General features: G+C 32.7%; 1 protein-coding gene and 1 non-coding gene across 3 annotated transcripts; both read right to left on the reverse strand.

The window, feature by feature from the left end:
- Nucleotides 1–2629: 2629 nt before the first annotated feature.
- On the reverse strand, nucleotides 2630–2703 carry TRNAT-GGU (transfer RNA threonine (anticodon GGU)). Its single transcript has one exon. It is a non-coding gene; the product is annotated as a tRNA-Thr (tRNA).
- Nucleotides 2704–9957: 7254 nt separating this feature from the next.
- Nucleotides 9958–25098, reverse strand: Rab32 (RAS oncogene family member Rab32). Of its 2 annotated transcripts, none has more exons than XM_089242688.1 (6): nucleotides 24915–25098; nucleotides 21811–21930; nucleotides 19843–19921; nucleotides 13032–13213; nucleotides 11462–11605; nucleotides 9958–11372 (listed from the first exon to the last, which is right to left on the reverse strand). In XM_089242688.1, the coding sequence occupies exons 1-6, from the start codon at nucleotides 24930–24932 to the stop codon at nucleotides 11256–11258; spliced, it is 660 nt and encodes a 219-aa protein (XP_089098814.1). In that variant the 5' UTR covers nucleotides 24933–25098; the 3' UTR covers nucleotides 9958–11255. The 2 variants fall into 2 exon arrangements, with proteins under 2 accessions (XP_089098814.1, XP_089098816.1); XM_089242690.1 differs by having other exon boundaries at nucleotides 24717–24945.
- Nucleotides 25099–25341: the final 243 nt, after the last annotated feature.

Genomic DNA, 25341 nt, shown 5'->3' on the forward strand with positions numbered 1-25341 from the left:
CATTAACCAAAATTTTCGGATGCAATTTCCATTTCAGCCAATGTCTATGGCGGCACGTACAGTCCTTAGGGCTGGTAAATTATTACAAGAGCAATGATGAAGTAAGATTACATGTGCGTATGTGTGCAGCATTAGTACATCTACCATTAGAAGATGTAGATGACGGGTGTGTGATTCTATACATTCAGGAAAACTCCTCAACACCCGAAATTGCAAGAATTTTATGATTACTTTGTAAAAGAGTGGTTCGAAAATTCGGTGTTGAAAACCAATATTTGGAATTGTAATAAAAGAGTATACACAGAACAAACTATGCCTTAGAAGGATGGCATAACAGATTCAATTCCATTATGGATAAACCAAATCCAAAGATCAGAATGCTAATCCTAGGTATGAAAGAGGAATCTAAATACAGTGACTTCTACATGAGTCGAGCAGAGGTAGTTTTAGAGGGCAAAAAAAGATGCGCAAGGTACGCTAAACTGGACAGACGTATTTCACACATTCTGCTTAATTATGCGAGCACGAAAGATATCAAAAAATGTTTGGAGTTTCTAGCTTATATTGCAAAATTGGAGTAAACTTTTGCAACAGAATTTTAGTATGTGTTTTAACTTCTATAACCGGGAAATAAAAAAATATTCAAAGAAAAAATGAGAGCACAATATTTCGTATCTAATTAGATTTTATTAACCATGTTTCTCTTTTTCAACCGAAATATTTTCCATGCTTTTTCATTATAGCACAGAATTATTTTTGAATTAATAAATGAAATTTATTGTTATATATATATATATATTTCCTTAATTATAAAATAATTATAAAAATAAAAATAATTTTTATAATAGAAAAACACAATATTTATATATTTTTTTTTCTCTTTCTTTCTTAATAAACTATATTTTCTACATAAAAAAAATATTTTGCAGGCAAATTCACGGTTATTATTTAATTATTATTTCTTATTTGGAGCTCCGCTTTTTTTTCCTGCATCATGTAAATGTGCTTTTGAAAAATTTTAAAACAATATTTTTTCAGACAAGTAAAAATTTTGCATTTCACACTATTTTCAATTATAATATTTATGTTGAGGATTCAAATTCATTTTACACGCTAAATCATTAAGTGTGATAAATTTTAGAACGTACACCTCCGAACGATTTTTTCCAGAGGAAATGGGCGGAGTGACAAAACTGTTCATTTGAAGAAAGAAAAGGGTTTAAATATTTTGTAAACAATGATGATTCTTTATCAGCATAAATATTCAGATTTCAAATCGGTAAATTATTGATTTATTGTAAGAGTTAATCCTGATGTCCTAAAATGTGCATTCAACATGACTGATGTCCAGTTAGACGACAAGCTATTATAGCAAGATTTGTTTTTCATGTGGCCTATCTCTCTCTCTCTCCTGCGACTGAAGCATTGTGTGGGCTGGATCAAAGAAAGCATAATAATTAACACACACGTGTACAACGTATTATATCTAATATTCATACACAGGTTAAGGAAAAAGTGAAAAATTCGGTAATTATATAAACATACAAAGGCCCTGATACAGGAAAATTGCCCGAAGAGATGGCTGAAAACATTATGCCCATAAAAAATATGGATGTCAAATATAACTAAAATATCCAATATAAAAGCATATGTCACCAAAAAAAATTTAATAATACTGTATATAATACACTGCCCATAAAAAGATTATGGTTGTCTTATTTAAGTATGAATAGCTTCTCGATCTATCCCACTATGTCTATCGTATTTCTTTTGTGTTAGAATTCGTAACCCCTGGAGGTAAGCTATTCCATTGACAACCCTACTAGAGGAAAACTCCCTGTGTCACCACAATCTGAAATTTTTCCTTACTAAACGATATTGCGTCCCCTTTTCGAAGCAGTTGATTGACTGTGTATTAATAAATCAAAATCCATCCCAATGAAAATTTTATATAAACACTTTGCTTTTATACTCCCACCAACTGCGTTTCTCCAACGTATATAAACATATTCAAGAAATTAAGCCTTTTTTCATAGCTCAAGCCTTGTATGCCAACAAGAGCACGCACAGAACTTCTCTGCACCCCATCAACCAAGTCTATGTCTCTCTGGTATAGTGTCCAAAACCTTACGGCATACTCCAGTGCAGGACGAAATAAGACTCAGAAAAGCGGATGACTCTAGGAGAACGCGAAGAGACCTTTTTGTAAATGCAAATTTTGATCCATTATGCTTAACCATTTTGGTTAGTTTAATAGATTCTGTTCACATATACCAAGACTTCATCACATTTATCGGTGATTATGTATATTCCCAGTTCATAAGGTCGTATTGGTAAATACAATAAATCGTCAATGAATTACTTGAATTTACCAAAAATCATGCATTCAATCGATAATGTTGGTTTTATTTGTACATAATTATGTGTGTGAAGAAAATCTGTCGACACTTATTTTAATTCAATTTTTATGGAAAAATACCTGTCGTGGACGTATCGCAAACTAATAAACAGGTTAAATGAAAACAAGAGAAGTGATAATTTTTTTTAAATTTACCAAACATACAGACTTTAAGGAAACAGTTATTTTCCGGATATTGTGCTGAGGTGAGCTCGGAAAGAAAAGTCATCATGTCTCCGCCGGGACTCGAACCCAGGCCCTCTTGCATACCGGGCAAGCATGCTACCATCTACACCACTGGAGACATATGAATCTGCCTGGAGGCAGATTCAAGAGGGCCTGGGTTCGAGTCCCGGCGGAGACGTGATGACTTTTCTTTCCGAGCTCACCTCAGCACAATATCCGGAAAATAACTGTTTCCTTGATATCTCTGGCTGAGAAAAAAGCCATCTATATCTCTCTAAACCGTCCCACCCGGGGGCCATTTCCTGAAGTTAAGAGAGGCTACTAATGCCTCTACTTCAGCGCCTCACGACACAGTGCGTGAAATTAGGAAGGCAGATTCATATGTCTCCAGTGGTGTAGATGGTAGCATGCTTGCCCGGTATGCAAGAGGGCCTGGGTTCGAGTCCCGGCGGAGACGTGATGACTTTTCTTTCCGAGCTCACCTCAGCACAATATCCGGAAAATAACTGTTTCCTTGATATCTCCGGCTGAGAAAAAAGCCATCTATATCTCTCTATACAGACTTTAATTAGGAATTATGGATAATCGCCGGTAAAAGTGATAAACACATTAAAATCAATTGAATTAACCGAGGCGATCAGTGATTATGCACGCTCACAACTTTAGCAACTTCCCGTAACATTTATGGGTAAAAAATAGTTTGGAGTGAAATATTCCAAAAACATTTGACATTTTCGAGTGATAAAAAAAAATAGTTGAAGTAAATTACCAATGTAATGTAGATACAGCCCCTATACAACTCCTATCCACTTCAGGAAAGCAATAAAAGTAGGGGTTAGAAAGAAAAAAATGAAGATACTTAGGAAGGGGTTTGATTGTGCGGAAATGTGTACAAAATCTCCCCTATGCGGAAATGCACCCTGCTGATCTGCCGCCAAACCGAAATTCCATGTATCAAATATGGGGGGGGGGTCTTCAATCATTTTAGAGATGTGTGCAGTTGGTATAAGATAAAGAAAATGAAATTTTTTGTAGTAGCGAGCTTTTGCTATGCCCATCATAAGAAAAGCACCATTACATTGTACTGGTGCTTTTCTTCACTTGGAACACTGACATACTTAAACTCAAATCAGTATAACCTTTCAATGCAAACTGCACGAGGTGTATTAGTGTGCCAATCAATACCTTCTATATGTAATCTCTTAATAAATGAAAAAGTAATAAAAATCATAATAGTGCTCAAGAGCAGACCACAGATTGCAAATGAGCTCCTCATTTTCAAAAGAGAACATTTCCATTTTTTTTACAGAATTTTAGGGATGAGCTATATCAGATTACACAACAGAGTTTATAACCATAGAAATATTTTTGGTAAAAATTACAATGTAAAGTGTTGTTTCTATGAAAAGGGAACATATCCATCTCATTCACTTTTTTCAGTACTTTTTGGTAGAACCTTTCAATAATGGTCACCCGTGGAACTTAAAATTTTGGCTGCCACAGAGAGGTGTCTGTTAATGGATAGTAAAATATGTTGTCTTGTCAACATAATTCAAAAATGTGTCCATTGGTGGGGATGTCCACTAACAGGAGTGTCCATTATATGAGGTTCCACTGTAGAATGATCATATGTCTTATGTTAATGATGCAAGGACATTAAGCACACCTTCCTGGGCTAGATGAAACCTGGAATCAATAGGTGATGTAAAAATTTTCAGTTTTTCTGACAATCTCTAATTTTAATCAAAATTTAAGATTTACATTAATTCTCTTTCAAAACAAAACGTTTCCGAAATTCAAATGTAGATAACTCCCTTTAATGTTGATCAAGAAACAGTATTTAAAAATTCTCTTTTTCCATTCCTATATGCTACCTGTTGGGCTATTTCCTGTTTTTGTAAAGCAAATGTATTCCAGGGGAATACATCTTTTTATTTCTACTGTAAATTTAGCAAAAGTGGAGAAATATATATTATTTTTTCAAAATGAGCTCCTGAAATGAATCTAATCTATCCAGAGTCAGTCCAAATAATCTTGTTTTCAAAAAAAAAAATATTGTCAAGCTGTATGTATGTTATGGTCCAAAGTCTGGATACTCCACTCTACAAAGCATGTAGACTGGACTATGTAACAAATATATTATATGCAGGGTGATTACTTAATTCCTCTTGCTGTATTTCACTGATGAACCATTGATCCTAGAGGCATACTTCCAATTAGAAAAATTACCTAAATAATGTAGAACTCAGATACTTCTCATTCATGTTGCAAGGGGTTGTATAATTATTAAAATACAAAAACTTTATTAGGACACCGTGCCAAAAAATTCAATTAGAAAATTGTTGCCCTGTATTTCCCGAGACAAAAAAGTGTTTTCTGAGACTCCTGAAAAAAAATTCCATGGTCCGAAGCGCAATACTAACTTAAATATTTGAATTAAAGAATCAATAATTTTGGGAAAGAACAGCATGAATTTGGGGAAAGCATTGTCCGTTAGTTTATATATGCTATTCATTCCCAAATTTCCTCAAATTTTTGAACTTGAATATCTCAGCAAATATTGTATTTAGCGATGTGGAATTTATTTTGTTGGCCTTGAGAGAGAGAAGGAACTGTTTTAGATTTTTGAGCACAGGGTGTCCGTATAAAAAGTTAATTTTTTATTTTAATAATTATACAACCCCTTGCAACATGAACGACATATCAGTTCTACATGTCATTTGAGTAATTTTTCTAAGGATCAACGGTTTGCTAGTACAATGTGGCCCCTAATCACCCTGTATGGAAAGACCAGCATTGCGAAAATGGGTATAACATTTCTTTCACACATTGATTAAAGAACTAAAATTTAACCTCTTTCTTTGTGGCAAAGTCCATGAAAATTCACGGATTCTCCAACAAATGTAAGGAAAATCATAAATGAAATACTTAAGTTTAATGACCACCAAAATTATTGTGTTACTTAGAATGATTTTGTATTGCTTAGGTTAATAATTCAATTATTCCTTAAGTTATTAAAAAAATTTTTTTTTGTAGTGTTAAAGCTGTAGTAGCCAGAAATATTTCTCTTCAGTCACCATCTGGGGTATATTTGCTGTGGTTAAAAAGGTAGACTACCACTACTTAACTGTATATGCACCTCATACACATTCCTCTGCTGAATTTCTAATGAATTGTTACATGCCGGAATGCGTGTTCCGAGTGTGTGTGGCCCCTAACTATTCATGTTATCAGAGTTGTGCTTGTTTTATGATCTCCCTGGTGCTGCCATCTGTCTTTATTTTGAAATGATAATAAATGCTTGAATTTTCATGTTATGTAAGTATCGCATTAAGGGCCTGCCAGACTTTTTCAAATGGGAAACCAGCTCGCATTAAGGGAGGCTGCAATATCTGCAATGCATGTTATAGGGAAAAAAGTTGTGTATCTTTTGGTGCAAGACAAACAGCTTTTCTTTCTAAAGTTTATCTCACCACTAATACTCAGAAAAGTGTTTCCTTGAAGTGTTAAAACTATTTTATGCTACAGGAAGCCTTTTTTTTTTTTTTACAAAAAATAGCTTTTTATCATTTTATAAGTTTTAGAATAAATTTCCATCCAAATAAATTACAAGCAGCTTAAACACATATGCAATGAAAGAAATTACAAAAATACTATTTATTAAACTAGAAAAATACATCTCACTTCTAAAAAAATATATACCTTTCAACAACATTAGGAAGTATAAAAGTTTGTATATAAAACATTTTAACAACTGCTGATACTTGCATATGAGTAAATTTATAACTTAGTAGAAAAAATATATTTTTACATTTTCTTATCATAACATAAGCTCATTTTATGCAAAGGCAATAGACATAATGCATGAATTTAATTTGACTTAAAAAATTGATTAAAATTTAATTTAATGCAAATACAGTAGAGCATCGATTTTCCATATACGATCAACCGAAAGCGTTCCAGTCTGCAAATTCAAAATTGCACGACATGTGGAAGTCCCACTAATGGCTGCTAGTGCTTTTAGTGAAGCAAAAGAAAATTTTGGGCTTCTTTTTCTAAACTATAGGCCTACTTTAATGGGCATTTTGAACTTGTCAAACTAGGCTAGTCTCTTTATAAGATGTGCAATACAAAATGTATGCAGTTTTATGTTTAATATCACTGTTTCTTTATTTCATATTGCTCCTATAAGATCGGCACAATTTTTTACTGCGAATGATCACTTATTTAGAAAATCAGTTACCTGAACACCCCCAGTCACCAACTGTTTCAGATAATCGATGTTCTACTATAATGGTTTGTCAAAACTTTGTCATTTTGTCATGTTAGATGGGAGACGTAAATAGCAGGTATCAAATTATTATATTCCTCATATAATATTCAAATAAAGAAAGTACTGTATTTTCCTGCACATGATCCACAAAGTATATGTTGGAAAAATATCTGAATTTCTTAGTACAGATGATATGCTACTACATTACATATTTATCTTTTATATATATATACAGTGCAACCTGTCCAACACAGACACTGTACAAGATGGAAGCCTGTTTTAAACGGAATAAAAATATAATCTGTCCAATAATTAATGCTTTTATTTGCACCTTCATAAAACGAAGATCTGTGTAAAACAGATTATTATTTCAGTCTATTGACATTCCACAGGTTTGCTTTTACATTTTCTTCGTACAGGTTTCACTGTATGTAATATATATTTGTATACAGTAAAACCTGATATAATGATATTCTGTGGACCAAGAAAATGTTACACAGGGATTATCGTTATATTGAGAAGCAACATTATCAAATTTATACTGCTGTTCACATTTTTTTTAAATTGACGTTGTCAGTGCCACCAAAAATGTGCTTTTGTTCACAGGAAAATTTTTTATTTCATTAGTTGATAAACAAAATTTGGTCAGATATACATGTATTGTCTATGTATATAAAGAGGTTTATAGTAACAGACTTTGGTGTATCAAACAATAGCGATACCAAAAACTTCAACACTTTCAGTGATCAGGAAGTACCAAATACTAATATTATTAGACGTACTTGGAAGAACTAAATTATGTGATGAGTTTAAAAATATATTGAAGGATATTTCAAACAAAATATAAAAAAAATATCGTATGCGGTGGTTTAAAATTTTCTCAAAAAATATTTTTATAGGAAGAGTTATGGTAGTAAAAGGCTATTGTATCGAAATGAGTGTAGAGGAATTTATCATTAGACTGAATGTTGTTGTGAATGAAATTTGAATGTGCGGATGATATGCCATTGGGGTTTATACAAAGACTTTTTTCCCCCCAGAGCAGTGAAATTCTCATCAGTGGGATTATACACAGGAAAATACTGAAATAAGAAAATGATGAATAATTAAAAAATTGAATTTCACTCTTTCTTTTTATAAGTTCCTTTGCATGAAATAGAAAAATCTTCATCAGTAAACCTTTTGTGACATTATTAAAGTATAGTTAGACTTTTCCCCTCTATAAATACACAGATGCATAACGAAATCTGATACAAAACCAGAAACTACTTTCATAGCATCGCACTAATTTTTCAGTACATAAAAATTTGTCCGATTTCCACAAGTTTCAGAATATAATTGCTAATTTTTGTTGTAACAAGGAGAGACATGCATACTCTTATGTCATTAAGTAGAATGGCACAAACCGGAATGACAGCCAGTTGGCACAAAACCAGTATATAATAATTGGGGGGGGGGGGGAATTCAAGGTATCCTTGGGGGGCAAAACATTCTACTTGTAGATAAAGTCAGTAACTTGGGGCCATCGCGGACACACGTTTATGGTTTGCGGAACATGAAAATTGTTTTTTTTCAACCTTTTCATTTTGTTTTCCTGATTGTTTTTGCCAACCCTTCTTATCGACCACAGAGCTCATCAGGACATTTCTATGCCCTTTTCTTCGTGGTTTGACTGTACATGTACAGTTTTCTTGTTATATTGTTCAATGCTCTCACCTGTATCAATAATCATACAAGTTTTATAATGCACTGTAATATTCATGTACGGAAATAAATTGAAATTGTTCAGCTGCAGTTTAAAACAAAAATCTAACAGGATGCTGTCTCATTTTAAGAACAGTTTGCTCGCAGTCACCAAAAATTTTTTCAACCCTTCCCCCTTTCGAGATTTAATTAGGCTTCACCTTATACGCAGTGCAGGTTTTGGATGTGTGATAGGAAGCATACAAAGATGAATGATGTTTTCACTGATGATCACAAAGGATGAGAAAAAATGTCACCAAACCCCATAAATCCAATGAAAAAGGACAACCAGAGATGATCCCAAGTTGCTAAGCAGGCTCACATGTTAAGCAAACTCCCAATCTTAAACATGTAAGCAGGGCTTATACAGGACTATATTGAGGTTGGATAACAAAAAGTAGTTTTTAGCTTTAGGGGAGTTACTGGTCAAAAACAAAGATGCATTTTAACAAGAGAACCCGATACAAAGAAAACATTGGGGGGAACAGGGTTGCCAGACGTCCCACATATATGGGATTCACAGGGAAACATGCACTGTATTGTACAGTTGATGATCATTACAACGACACTCATTGTGTCATTAAAAATGGAAGTGAAATTGAATGGTCATTATATTGAAAGGAACACATAAGATACTTAATACATATATACATAATTTTATATTCTGAACTTGGTTAAATTGAATTTTGGATAATTCAAACTTTTACGAACTCTCCTTGAGTTTTCTATTTAATTTAATGTTAAAGTTTCTTGTTTAATTTGATTTTTTTTCAAATGTTTTGGATAATTCAAAGTTGAAAAAAAAATAGTGGTTGTCGTATGGGTGAATTCAGTTTGGAAAAATTCAACAAGAAGCCAGACTTTGCTTTGTTGTTACACAACAAATCTTTGAAGACCAAAAATGTAAAATTTGAAAACAGACATAATTTCAGCACACTATGGGTGCTATTTTTTCGATCTTGACTTTTAATTCAAACTCTAATTCTGTTTGCTGACCACCGTGAAAAGAAATGCGCAGTCAGTCCTGAAGATATACCCAGGTTTAATGATAGACTTTTGATTTTAAAAATTAGTACTTCCTTCTTTGAAAACGGCACTTATATGCTAAAACGTACATCAGAATTTAATTTGCTTTTTACATTTGATTTCTCTTAGCAACTAAGTTTGACAAAAACAATTACCGTTGTTGATCGGAAACCAGCAGAAAAACTCTGATCTAATTTCATAAAAACCTATTTGTGCTGAATGAATCTAACAAAAGTGCTTGAATGAAGAATGAGCTATTTCAGATAAATGAATTGCCAGCATTGGAAAACACCAAAATGCTAATTTGTAAATTTTCCTTTTTTTTTTCTTTGATAATTATTTTAATGCCCATTTTAACATTGTTCAGCTGGAATGCATTGGGAATGTTTACCACTAGATATGAATTACGTTTTTCAACTTATGGATCAAGGTGTACCATTTGAAATCCAAAACTTTTTATTGTCATTTTAAGAGTAAGGAAAGTACAAATCGCACACACACACAGTAATAACATTTTCTTTAAATTTGGGAAATTAAAAGTTTTGTAACGTTGAAAATAAATAAAAAGTTCTGTAGCTCATGATTTAATAATTGATAATTAAATAATTATTCAATAATTGATTAAATTTCAATAATTGATAATTATTATCCTATGTGAACATTAATGCTTAAGTTGCAATTCATAGTCATTTTACAGATTCAGGATAGATTGGATAATTTGCATTTTGGATAGTTCAAATTTTTTTCCATTAACTTTGTACTTCAAATTAACAAAGTTCGAGAGAGATATGAGAATATGTAAGACACCCTACGAGTCGTTATAAGTTATAATGAGTGTCAACACCGTATATTCAAGACCTCAGTTTATGGTGCCTGATTAACACTACATGTTTTAGAGTTTTAGAAAATAACCATTAATGAGCAGGGCCACAACTGGGGGGGGGGGGGCAGACGGGTTTGGTGCCCTGAGTGCTGGACCAGAGGTGCAAATTTCACCCTTTAACCTCTTTCTCAACATTACAAGGGGGGTCTCCAAAATGTGCGCTTGTTCCAGGTGATCAAGCATATAATAGCAGCCCTGTTAATGAGTATGTAAATCATGTTCAGAAACGTTTTGAACAGGAATCTGTAAATTTCTATAGTATATACCTCTAAAGTTATATAGCTGATAACATCTCAAAATTGAACAGAAATTTTCTCACTTTTTGTCATGAAATAATCAGAAAGACATCACTGTCATTGCTAAAACATAACCACTCTACTGTGTTATCCATACCCTGAGAAAACCATAAATAACCCATTTCCCATACGCCACAAAACAGCTCAACAGGATATAGCAATCCATGATGAAGTCCCGAGTTTCAGGGTTTTTACATTCAAAACTACAAAAAACACAAAGAAAATTAATATAAAATGTAGAAAAAATTCAACTAATTATATAAATGATATGAAAAAAAACCCATAGGCAAATATTAAAGGATTCACCTTGAACAAAATTCTACGATGAAAGTAGGAGGAACAGAACAATGCCGTAAATTAAATTACACAAGCACTAATACCGTCAAATAGAGTAACAAAAACAACATAAACTGTCCAGTCTGATGGTTATAAATGGAATGCTGGATGATGCTAACAACACCCTAGTTTTTTTTTGACAGGTTTGCCTACGAGTAAACCATCTCGATGCAAAACCTTCGTGTCTGGAGCTGGATCTTCCGGATAAAGTGCACCTTGCTTTTCTAAAATCTAAATATACAAAGAAAATTTAGTGGTAGTTTTAAATTTATTAAGATATAATATTTCTAATCTCATGATGTAAAAAAAAAACAACTTACTTTTCTAACTAGAAAATTTGCAGCTTCTTCAACGTTTACATTGTCTTTTGCAGAACATAAAAACCATCCTGCAAAACCATTTTCTTTGCAGAACTCATCCATAGCAGCTGAATCTTCAACTGAACTTTCTTTGGAAAGATCAGACTATGAAGATAAAAAAATATGGCTGTGGTATATGTGGCAACTTGAATCAGTAGGCATATAACACAATTATACATGGATTGATCCAAACAATCTCGTTTTTGAGAAATGAAAAAACTCTCTTGTTATACAATATATATACATGTTTATATATTATATTCTGTATGAAAAGACCAGAATTCTAACAGCATTATGAGCTACACAAGACTGAAAGAAAGTGAAAACCCTATATAATGATACCCTTTATAGCGATATTACTCTCTGGTCCCAATGCACTTTTCCTAGTGTCAATATGTCTATAGCGATATGTTCCTCTGGTCTCTTGAGTATCATTATACAGGTATCCCTCACTTTACATGTTTACTATAACATGATTTTGTTGGATTGATTTTTGAGTTGGTTTAGAACATCGCAAACTTGTGAAATTTTGTCAGAAGTATAATTCTAATGATGTAAAATCTAAAAATGAGCTTATAAATTAAAGAGATGACATAGTTATAATGATAAAATCTGTTGGATTTAAGTATGTAGGTGAGATAGTGTGTATGAAATGTTCAAAATCCCACTCATCTGAGCAACCTAATAACAAATTAACTCATGTATCTATTATTTAAGCTCACTATTAAATGTGGAAATGTAAAACGACATGAAGGATGAAAGTCTTCACTGTTGAATCAACAAAGTTTTCAAGAAAACAAATGGTTGATTTTTTTCAACACATTGACAATGCCATCAGAACTGTAATCAAAGAAAATCACTCCAATCAGAATAGGACTTTCTCATATCACAAGGAGTATTTAGAAATCAATTAAAAAGGTGAAGAATGCTGCCTCAAAGACGAATCTAAACTGTTTCATTAAAAAAATGTATGAGCCCATCATCCCACGAATTTCAAGAGAGCAGACCCACACTGACCAGAACTAGACCATTCATTATCCGATTGAAGACTATCAGAAATATACATGTATATCATTTAAAAAATAGGATTAATTAAATTCAGTCAAACAAAATTGATAAATCTTTGTTGGATATTTCCAGATTTATTTATAAGCTTGAATAACTCAATCAATTAATTAGTTTTAAATTTTACTTAGGACCTTCCCCCTCCCCCGTGCTAAGTTCAACTTAAGCAAATTTTAAGCAATTTTGTGTTATGGAAGTATTTTGCTGAACCAATTAATTATGTAAAGCAGGGAATGCCTGTATTGGCATTTCACTAGTTTTCTGCACTAATTGTTGTCCTTCTTAGTTAAATAAGTAATGTGGTAAGCCCTTTGTGTGGTGTATCCCAATTGAAATAGATCAGCCTCATAAAAAATGCTTCATTGCTAGCGATATAAGTAGTTTCAGTGCTGGATTACAAATTAGAGCACAAGAGATATTTCATACAAGAATAAATCCCATGTTTCCCAAAAAAAATTTTCCTTACCTTATTTGCAACTAATACGCAAGGAATATTGCTCCCATCAAGTAGATGAACTTTACCATCCAGGTCATTCTTCCACCTCATCACAGCATCAAAGGTAGCAGATCTGTTAACGTCAAATACTATGAAGGCTCCAACTGCTTCTTTGTAATAAACTCTTGTCATGTTCCCGAATCTTTCTTGACCTGTAGTTGTTAAAGATTCATTTGAATTAGAAATGTGTATCACTAGCAACCTTTCAACACATTGCTAACAATGTTCTAGTCAAAAGCATCACTTTTTGTAATTGCAGTAGACATTGGTAGAAAGTACATTGATACACAAAACAAACAAGAACTCTTCTTAGAATGCTTCAACTGCTACCTTATTTTGGATTGGTATACTTTGCACTTATGGTGTCTGCCATAGTTGCAGATGAAAAATATCAGGTTTCATTTGGACCTCTGAGCTACAGCATAATGACCCAAATGAGGGAATTTCTCAAAATGAAAATCTATGTGTACAAGTGCTTTTAAAACAAGGGTATTGCGAGATATTTGAAAACATAATCACATTCTCAAGGTTGCCCCAAAGCATAAAGTTTGAAAATTCTTTTCTAGCCAATTTCCTTCTTTAGGCTTTTCCTGTGATTTGCAGAAGGAATGACATGCCAATCCTTCATCAATAGCGTTTATAATAAAAATTTTTAACATGTGTGAAATTATTTTCTGATAATCAGGGATGACTTTTCATAGAAAACATAGATGGCCTTTGAGATCAGTGCTGGGAACAACAATACTAGCATAGTTAGAGAGTGGGAAGAAGATAGCTCTTGCGATGGCAACCAGCCACACAGTTTTGTAGACAGAGATACACAGTTTCAATGTTGTACTATTATTTATTGAAATCCCCTCATAACCATCTAGCTGCCTCATAACAACTAAAAGAAAATTTAATCTCTTGCTCAATAGCATCTGAGAATTTTCTTCACCTTCACCTAGAAATCTTTGGTATCTGACGTAATCGAAAATTACAATAGACCAGAGCTCTGGGCATAACATAATTGATAGAAGCACGTAGAACTGGGCACCGTTCCATCTAAAGGAGTGAATCAATTTACGAAAATGAGACAGACGCTATACATAGTTACAGCTTACCCCCCAAAGCAGTTTCAAATACAAGATTCATCGAAAGACTGGTTATGTGTGGAGATGAAGATTACAAGGAAGAAAATTCATCACTGCCCCCACGGGGACTCAAACCCCAGTCTCTCGCTTGCCGGACGAGTGCTCTACCATCTAAGCTATGGAAGCAGGAAGCAGATAGAATATTTCAACCTTGGAGCCTATATGTATGTTGAAATGCCCCGTACATGGACGGCATCAACAATCACCGAATAGCTCGTGAATGAGAGGCCAACCAGATTGTATTGACAAGTGGAGAGGGCATTTCTATATGCAGTTTCAAATAGTTCTTAATAATAGAGATGTGAGGTGAGAATATTCTCCTGGATGTAAAAATTGGAGAATAATCGAGAATATTCATTTTTCTTTTAAATAATTTAAATTTTTTTAATAATTTTGTTTACATTGTGAAATATTAATCAGTTTTCATTACCTGAAACATTTACAACAAAACAATTTTTGGTATAATCACTCCCCAATGACAACTTTCAGTTTGCACTTCAGTAACACAATAATTTTGGTGGTCATTAAACTTAAGTATTTCATTTACGATTTTCCTTACATTTGTTGGAGAATCCGTGAATTTTCATGGACTTTGCCACAAAGAAAGAGGTTAAATTTTAGTTCTTTAATCAATGTGTGAAAGAAATGTTATACCCATTTTCGCAATGCTGGTCTTTCCATACAGGGTGATTAGGGGCCACATTGTACTAGCAAACCGTTGATCCTTAGAAAAATTACTCAAATGACATGTAGAACTGATATGTCGTTCATGTTGCAAGGGGTTGTATAATTATTAAAATAAAAAATTAACTTTTTATACGGACACCCTGTGCTCAAAAATCTAAAACAGTTCCTTCTCTCTCTCAAGGCCAACAAAATAAATTCCACAGATGAGAGGTTCTAAAAGTTTGGTTACGAAGATTTTAGAAACCATTAAATTGAAACATAAAAAAATTATTTTAAAATTACATAAATTTTCAGAAATAAGTTCACAACAAATCAAAGTTGATTGATAAAGGAAGCCATTATACAATCACCTTCATTCTAAGATACAGAACTGTTGTTTTTTCAATGCACATACACTTAAATTCTGTATCACTCACATATCTTTGAAAGTTGTGCAATTCAGCCCCATGTTGGTTTAATTTTCTTGCTTTCAAACTTTAATATTGTGGTCTACAAACTTCAATATACCCATCATCTTGACGGGAAGAGAAACAGGGACATTCTCCGGAGAATATTCCCTCAAAGGACTACTATTATAAATTACTAGAGAATATTCTTATCAAAAATAATTATTATACAAAAATAATTATTATTCTTCTCAAGTTATTGAGATTATTTATCATAATATATGTTATATTACATATAATATAACATGATATAGGGATCCCTGGGATAGATATCATATCTATCCCAGGGTCCTCAGGGAATGTGCTAATGAATTTTTGGGTCCAGTCGCACAGATATACAGGAGTAGTGTTGCTGAGGGTATCATCCCAAGGGACTAGAAACTTGCTAATGCTGTTCCGATATTTAAGAAGGGTAGTAGAGAAGCTGTGTCCAATTATCGTCCAGTGAGTTTGACGAGCTCCCTCTTGAAAATTTTGGAAATTATCATCAAAAGGCAGTTTGTGAAGTGGATAGACGAGAATAATGTATTGTCGGATAATCAGCAGGGGTTCAGGAAAGGGAAGTCATGTGTAACTAACCTCCTTTTCTTCTATGATCACGTGACTAAGGCTTTGGGTAAGAGCACAAATGTAGATGTTGTTTACCTTGATTTCCAGAAGGCATTCGATCGGGTCCAACATGGTAAACTATTGAAGCGTTTACACGAGATTGAAATTGGGGCAATTTGCTGAATTGGATAGAATCGTGGTTAAGAGATAGGTCGCAACAAGTTATGGTGAACAAGTAATTCTCTGGTTAGACAGACGTCACAAGTGGAGTTCCTCAAGGAAGTGTCCTTGGCCCCATACTTTTTTCACTTTTTATCGATAAACTCGATCAGGGTATCAATGGGATTACTAGAAAATTCGCAGATGATGTGAAGCTAATGGGGGTAATCGGGAATCAAAGCGATAGGGAGTCGCTCCAGACCAACTTAAACAGAATTGCAGCCTGGGCAAATGAATGGAGCATGACGTTTAGCGTTGATAAGTGCATGGTCGCTCATTTTGGTTCGAACAACCCACGGTTCTCTTACGAGTTGAATAGTGTCACTATCCCGGATGCAACTAGGGTCACCGATTTGGGAATTCTCATTGACGAGCGGCTTAGGTTTTCTGAACATTGTTCAGCGGTGGTCAAAAAAGTGAATAGAATGCTTGGTCTCATTTTCAAAAAGGTCTCTTCGCGTTCTGATAAAGTCATTCTTCCACTTTTTCACAGAGGGACATAGACTTGGTTGAAGGGGTGCAGAGAAGAGCTATGCGTGTCCATAGTGGCACACGGGGCTTGAGTTATGAAGAGAGACTTCATTTTTTGAATATGGTTACATTAGATGAACGCAGGTGTCGAGGAGATATGATCGAAGTGTTCAAAATTTTTAATGGGATGGATAGGATGGACCATGAACTTTTAGTACACCGCCAATCAACTGCTTTTCCAAGGGGACACCAGTATCGATTGGTGAGGGATAATGCAAGGTTATGGTGTCACAGGGGATTTTCATCTAATAGGGTTGTTAATAAATGGAATAGCTTACCCCCAGAGGTAGTAAATTGTAACACAATTGACACGTTCAAAAAGAAATACGAGAAACATGTTGGGGTAGATCGAGAAGCTATCCATACTTAGAATAAGACAACCATAAGTATTCTTTATAGGCATTGTATAATATTTTATCATGTGTATATATTGTTTATAATTTTTGTTAATTGCATTTTTAATTGGGTTGCTGTATTTTTTAAATATATGACATCCATATTTTTATGGGCATCTTTTTCTCAGCCACCTCGTTGGGCATTTTGCCTGTTTGGCATTGTATTTGTATTTATTCTTGATAACACTCTCTGGAAAGATTTTGGTAACTGAAGAATATTCTCATCGAGAAGAATATTCTCTGGAAGGACGATTATTAATAACTTCAGAATAATTCTTATTATTTTCTGTAAGAATATTCCCCAGTAATTTATGAAAGTAGTCCTTCCAGAAAATATTCTCAACGATATTATATGTAACTATATTATAAATAAAAGGAGAATATTCTCGTCAAGAACTTATAAAAATATTGTGAAGTTATTTATAATAGTAGTCCTAGCATAGAATATTTTCCGAAAGATTATTCTCGAGAATTTTACATCTATACTTAATAATAATCATCAACCTTAACTTTAACTAAGAAAATGAGCTACGGTAAAGAGAAATATTTTTCATCCATTAAAGTCCATGAGTCTAACTAGTCATTTTAATAAAAAAATTAATTTATGAAAAATAAATTTATAAAAAATTAATTCATGTGTTTTAAAAAATTTATAGAAAATTTATTTATTAAGAAGATCATGTATGTAAAAGCAAACTATTTACAGACAGACTAAATATATAAATGACATGAAAAATCAGAATATTTATATATGGGTCATTCTTAAGAAATTGGCCTAAATCGTGTCCTCAGAAGTTTACATTAAATATGTTTGGCAAAAAAAACAACAGTTTTTTCCATCACTTTCTATTCATATTCCTGTCTCTGACATGTTATAACTCTATTTTTTTTTCATCAATAGATTTTTTGAATTTGCTTGAATAAATTTTCATTTCTTAAGAAAATCTCTTTTTCCTGGCTGTCCCCAGCCCATTTTTCAAATTGTACAATGATAACTTTCTATCTTTAAACAAAAATATATCTTCATTTTCAATATATATATATTTAGGACCAGTATACTTTCATATTCCTTCTTTTTCATACTTTAAAATATTTTTTATCAATAGTTTACAGGCATCCCTCACTCTGTGTAATTAATTGGTTCAGCAAAATAGTCGAGTAAGACAAAATCACATAAAGTGAGTTGAATTTAACATGGGAAAGACAGAAAGTTTGTTTTCTTCAGAAGAATTTTAATAAATGACCCTAACAGCAAAGGAACTTTTCAATGAGTTAATTATTCAAATGTATGAATAAATACTGTGAATTTATGCAATATGAATGAATTAAATTACTACCATTTTTGTCTTCATTACTTCTCATTGATTCTAGTGAATGTGAATTTTTTTCTTTTCTGGGAGCCTGGTACGATAAGGCTGATAACTCTTTTTAATGAAACAGTCAAGATTTGACTGAAAAGCAGCATTCTGTGTCTCCTTATAAAAACTTTAGTAACAAAGCCAGGGAATTCTGCATATTTTCCACAAATATGAAAATTTTAGTTTCAATTTAACTATTTTAATTCAATTTCTCATGGCATCGTCAATGTGTTACTAAAAGTTGTTCATCAGTGAGATCTGGTGAGTTGTATCTGATCATTTTTTTTCATATTTGTCTCAGCTATATATCACTAAATAAAACATTTTATTGTAAAAATATTTAACTATGTTATACATCTTTAATTTGTAAGCTCATTTTTCAGGATTAAAGTTAAACTCCAAACTGAATTTTGCAAGTTCAAATTCCTAAAATGAATTTTTAAAAATTGTATTACAGTGTAATCACATAAAGTGAGGGATACCTAGGCCTATATAACCACATAAAAATTTTACCCAGTTTTTTCCCCATTTGTGAAATTTGGAAAAAAATAGGAAACAAATTTTGTTGGACTTCAACCAATCAAATTCTGTATTGAAAAGGTTAAGAATGTAGATATCACTTGAACTTTCTTCCAAATCAATTAGAATTTGAAATTGTTTCAAAAATTAGATTTATTCAGGAAAAAAGAGGCAAGTGTTTTTATTAAATGTCCTTCGGCAGACAACTTTTTTTGTAACAAATTGAAAATTATTTTCATTTTACATGTTTTCAACATGCATAGTTTCTGATCATTGTTGCAAAACATATAAAAATGTCTTTATCCTGGCATTAAGTGACCAGAAGGAAGGTTTGATCATGAGTTAGGGGGCATAAATTTTTTTTTAAAAATTCAACTACAACATTGAGCTGCAGTAATGTTTCATCTAAAGACATTGCTCTGAGAGAATCTTTCATAAAAAAAAAATTAAAATCTGTTGTCCCCATGACATTAACAAAAAAACAAAAAAAAAAAACAAGAAAAACAAAAAAAGAAATGAAAATGAAATTTACAAAAAATATTGTTCAGAATATCACGGCTTGTCCAAAGTGCAAATGAGTTGCCAAAATGAATGTAAAATGTTGCAAGTGTCAAGCATAAGTATCAAGTTAGTGCTGAAACAGGCAAAATGCCAAGTTGGATTTGTCTATCTGTTAACATAGTTAAATTCAAATTAATTTTTCTCACCCTGAATTTTGAACAAACTTTGGCAGCTGACTAAATTTTATTTATCAGCAGGCAAAGAAATGTCTCTGAGAATTTTTTGTTAACATTTATTTTTGATGATTTTATTCATTTTTTTGTCTAACTCCGTGGAAATAACCAATATTAACATACATTTTTGCACTAAAAAAAGAATTCACAATAATGTTACAGAAAAATATTTATACAAAATATAATATAATTATTATTATATAATAATACCTGCAATATCCCATAATTGTAAACGTATCAATGTGTTTGAATCCCAATTCAAAACTTTTAGAGCAAAATCTACACCAATCTTTGAAGATTATGAAGGAAAATATAAGTTTGAACAAATATTTGTTTATAAGTTATAATTTAACAAATATAAAGTTATAATTTTTTTTAGAAAATTAAAAAAGGTTAGCAGTTTATTTAAGACACCAAGTAAAACAATAATAATTTGCTAACATAAATATGCATCATGTTGTACATCTAATAATATCTCAAATCATCAAAAATAAAAATAAAAGGTTGACAGAAAAAAACATACAATTTAAATTCAAATAAAAGATTCCATGAAAGAAAAAAAAATCAGAAAACTATATTATGTTGAAGTACTTGGGCTATACCAGAGTGGGGAGGGGGGGAAGGGGAGAGGAAGAAACCAGTTTCCTTAATTTAAACAGTGTATCCAAGAGTATTCAATTACATTGACAAGGTGCAGGTGGCTGTGACATGAATAATACTTCAAGGACAAAGAACAACAAGGTAAAGTGGGGAAAAAAAACTGTTGATATTGAATTTCTATCCAGTTCAAAATTAGCACCCGATCTATGACCTTGTTTTGTTTTTAGAGCAGCCCACCTGACTTTTCATTTAACTTCAAGTTCACTGCATAAGCTCTACAATTTTATATATCCAAGCTTTATCCTTTAGTCTCTCATGCACCTAAATCTCTGTAATCTTAGATTAAATTGATCTATAAAATAAAAGAAAATATTAAATAACAATATAAACATTTACACAAATTAAAAAAACTTTTATACCATGCTTTCTAGGTAACTTAGCTGAAGGAAAAAATTGTGAAGAGATTTCAAGGGCGTTTTAGTTACATTTTTTACTAAATAAAAACTTTTTTGAAAACTTAAACCTAGTAGCTGAATAAAAATTTAAAAAAAACCACTAATATAAGTCTACAGTGAAATCACTATAGAACTGTTTTTCAGGAAGACCTGACAAAATCTTTGTTATGAAAGGCTCGCCTTTTTATACCATATTCCTAGTGCCTTCCAACCAACCTATCTGTTCTCAGCTGATAGATTGTTTTGATTATCAACTATTGATCTCCATCAATGATTTCTTCAAAATTTAGCTCAATTTTGATATTAAGAGTGAATGCTTGGAATCTATTACAATATAAACTATCACTATGAAAAATCTCAGGATCAAAGAATAGTAAGTCAATCAAAGAATAGTAAATCAATCAAAGAACAGTAAGTCAATCAAAGAAAGCAAGACTCTTAGTATCATTTGAACATTCTAGGAATGTGACTTTTCCATCTGCATGTATGAGACAGAAAATGGAGGCAACCATAAAAGAAGACACCATAAAAAAAATTTACAAAAACCCTCAATATAGCCCACATTTTGCAGATTTGTACCATTTCTTCACAGATGCAGAGAGAGGGGGCAATGGGAACCTAATGAAATAATGGTAAAGCCTATATAACATTTCCCCTACGAAATAATGAATTAAAAATGAAAAACTCATTAAATGAATTTTTAGTTTGAATTTTTTTCTTCTAGTCAGAATTAAAAAAATATAATTGTATCACAAACATCATTGCTTTGTATACAAAGAAAATTACAATGAATGTAAGAGAAGGCAATAACCTATTCAATAATATTAGAGCAAATGCAATAATGATTATATTTTGATAGAAATCCCCTCAGAAATCTCAATATGCCCTCGAACCATGAGATGAGACGGCTATATGTTTCACTAAATTCTTTCAGGTAAAAGAATCGTGAATCAAGAATAGCTCGTCTGTGACTGAAATTTCACGTTTGGCATATTCTTCTGGAAAAGAATAGAATCATCTGACGTAATGTGCCATAGCCAAATCTCATCTCATGATTGGAGGACTTTTTTTTTTAAATAATTACATAACATATGTGAATAGATTTGTATGTATAAAAGGATACTGTTGCTCTGTAGTTCTGCGAGAAAAATTGATGGACATAACGTTTGATGATACTTGTTTTGCCGGTACCCAATTCTCCAATAACTAGAATCTTGAACAAATGTTCATGTCTGTTAGGTGTCTGTCAATAAATAAATTAAATTAATGAAAATTGGTCAGATTAATGTAGCCCATATTAGAAAAGTAGAGAAAAATTAGAAATTTGCTTTTCTACATGCTTCACATAACACATTTTGCTCAGGTATTGGACTGCATTGCATATGTATAGCTGGCCAATGACCCAAGAGGTCATCAATTGACATCATGGCTCCCACAAGGTGGGGTAGGAACAGACAGGGATCTGGGAGCCTAAACTGCATCCCACCATTCGCAATTCTCAAAATTCAGGTCAATTCCAGGGGAATGTTAAGGTCCACTAACATTTTATATTTTAGTCTTTAAATCTCAATTTGACTTGGATACTAACGCAGTTATTATATAAACTATAATTAAAACAGGTGATGGATTAAGTGCAACCAATTTTTCAGCTAGTTTTTGGACCCTTAACAGCATATTTTCTAGTTACATTTTCTTCCTATAAATTTAATATTTTTCAGCTAGTTTTTGGACCCTTAACAGCATACTTTCTAGTTACATTTTCTTCCTATAAATTTAATATTTTTCAGCTAGTTTTTGGACCCTTAACAGCATACTTTCTAGTTACATTTTCTTCCTATAAATTTAAAATTTTTTTAGTGCCTATTTTAGGCATTTTTAGTGCTTTTTTGCCTGCCTATTTCGACCATTTTTAGTGCCTGAACTTCTGGGCTCTAGTTATTACATAGCAGGATCTGTGGGGCATCACTGTCCTCTTTCTGATACTGTGGTGATTGTTATTAACAAAATTCTTATTTCTGAACCAATAACGTTCCTAACCATCTAAGCGTTCCAGCTAATTTCAACAAAAAGGAAATTTCAATTTTACATATTATTTTTCTACAAACCTACCAAGCATTTATTCATGCAAAGTAGAAGAATGCTGTAGAGACCATGCACTGGCAAATAAGCAATACTTGCACCGATTGTTTTTTGAGCTATCTGATCAGCACCAGGATACTCAGGTACACTGTCCAGTCAAAATTTGGGTCCATTATCAAGACCCTTCAAAATTCTGGATCTGGAAAATGGACCCTTCAAAAAATAAAAATGAATAAAACTATAAATTTGGCATTTCATTTCTTTTGTGATAGGTTAATTAGATGATTTCGTTTCCCACAAAATTACTTATTTTTCACAAAATTAATGGTCCATTTCACAAAAATAAGGAAAATTTTCACAAACACAGGACCCTACAAAAAATATCTGGATAGACCCCTGGTTGTAAAATCTCAATAGTTTCAGGAAATTTCTCTTCACCTTAAGAATATATATTTCAACATTTTAATGCACTGAACTTAGCAGAAAAATATTTCCCTTTCTTTCACTACAGAAAACAAACTATGTGATCCGCCATGTTTCTTATAAAGGGATCCTTAGTTTGAACTTTAAGCAAAATTTCTTTTCCATCTTTTAATTATTACACCTGCCAGGATAGTATTATTTTGTTTCAGTTTTACAGCAAGTATTTGTGAAACAAAAAAAGTTATCAAGTGGTCACATTTCTACCAGTTTTGAGATAAGACTCAGTGATTTGCATCACTACATTTTTGGTCAAACTCTAGTATTTTTATTTCAATTACACAAGGTAAGAACATCTGCATTAGAGGAGATTAAGTGACACAATTCGAAAAAATATTTGCTGTGCATGCGCATCTGAAGTGTCTATACTGTTACTACTGACTGCACACTAACTCCAGTCATACATCACCATGTGGCAATTTCCAACCAATGGAGTTGAGTGGGAAATGAAGGCACCACCTAGCAGTGGCCGCCCTGACTCAGTAGATAAAGAACTTGTTTCATTGTTATTCCCACAGAACCAAACCGTGGACCCTCATGGTAACCTTCACAGTGGAAGACTAGCATCTTACCACTGCACCACTTGGACCCCTCTATAATGTTGCTCGAAAAATTGACCAGCCATCGTTATTCTAGGTACAACTAAAAATATCCCAAACATTTTTTTAGTTCAAATTAACGACAGTTGGACAGTATAATGTTTTATTAAAAAAGCATAATGCGTTATTACCAGCAATCTGGTTCATTGTGAAAATGAGCAAGAAAATAGAAAACGGTCATATATATAATTATCAGAGTGGTCCTAGTGTTAAGTGATATGAAAAATCTCCACCCACTCGCTACTCACCGATTTATCTCCTGCTTAGCCATGCTGTATGAAATTATTCATGGTAACTTAAATTTCGATACGTCCAGTATTTTGTCTAGCCCCTCCTATGTTTTCAATAGGCTTGACCACCCCAAAAAATTAAAACCTATTTTTGCCTCTACAGATTGTTTTAAATTCAGTTTCTTTCCCAATACCATTAACTGAATGGAACAAACTCTCCTCTACTATTGTCAACTCCCTCACAATCTCAGATTTCTTGTCTAATGTCTCAAAGAATATGTGTAATCTACCTCGTCCTCTTTTATAGGCCTTGGAGCCAACAATATTGTATAAATAAATAAAAAAAGTACCACTTTTTATATTCACTTTTACAAAATTAGGTTTGTGGTCACGGGCGACATCAAATGACTCTGAGGGAGTATGACTTTAGCCTGTATGTACTAATACCACAACATTCAGAATTACAGTTAAGTATGCACATGTATATTCAACCTTTTTTTGCGAGATATAAATTTGTTAAACTAGTTCACTAGTAACAAATATTTAAAGATATTAATCAATCATCACAATAGTTATTGAACAATACTTTATAATGTACCATAATTATATTTTTTTTAATTATAAAAAATTAAATTCCAGACCTCCATAGATATTTTTCTTCCTTTGCAGTGTCCTGACCGAAATGTTAGATCATGAATTAGTCAATACGTGAGCAATCATCACGTAGATTTTTCAATCAGCTAAATTCAATGATGACATAATTTATATTATGAAGCATTTATTTAAACCCGGAAGTTTTATCTTTTATCTCACCGCGGTAATATATGCAATGTACTCACCACGTGTATCTGTGCCATTAATTTATTATCTCGCTGAAATTTGTTAGAAAACAAACAAACGTCCTTGTTATCTCCGCGGTGGTCCGTGAACAAATAAAGATCTTTCTCTCATAACGCGAAAGCGATTAAACTTCGCACCTCTAGAAAAAAAATCACATGACTTACGACCACGAAACTTTGTTTACAACTTTGTGCGTTGCCACTCAATCAATAACTATATTTTGAAGACTCTGGCGGTGAAAAATGTGAACTTTCTGAAGGTGATCAGTCTGATGAAATCTTTTGTTCTGCTGTTCTGTTTTGATTGGAAAACTTTTTCGGTATTTCAACATCGTGGGGGCCACCATCTTTGGTCAAGAAGGCAAAGTTCTCACTCAAATCATTTACCTTCTATGCTTAAATTAAGTTTGTGTTGAGTCGGCCGTGA

Source organism: Pholcus phalangioides, unplaced genomic scaffold (genome assembly GCF_987345545.1).
Source record: "Pholcus phalangioides strain wild (caught in Gottingen) unplaced genomic scaffold, Ppha-v1.0 ptg000015l_1, whole genome shotgun sequence".
NCBI classification, from domain to species: domain Eukaryota; kingdom Metazoa; phylum Arthropoda; class Arachnida; order Araneae; family Pholcidae; genus Pholcus; species Pholcus phalangioides.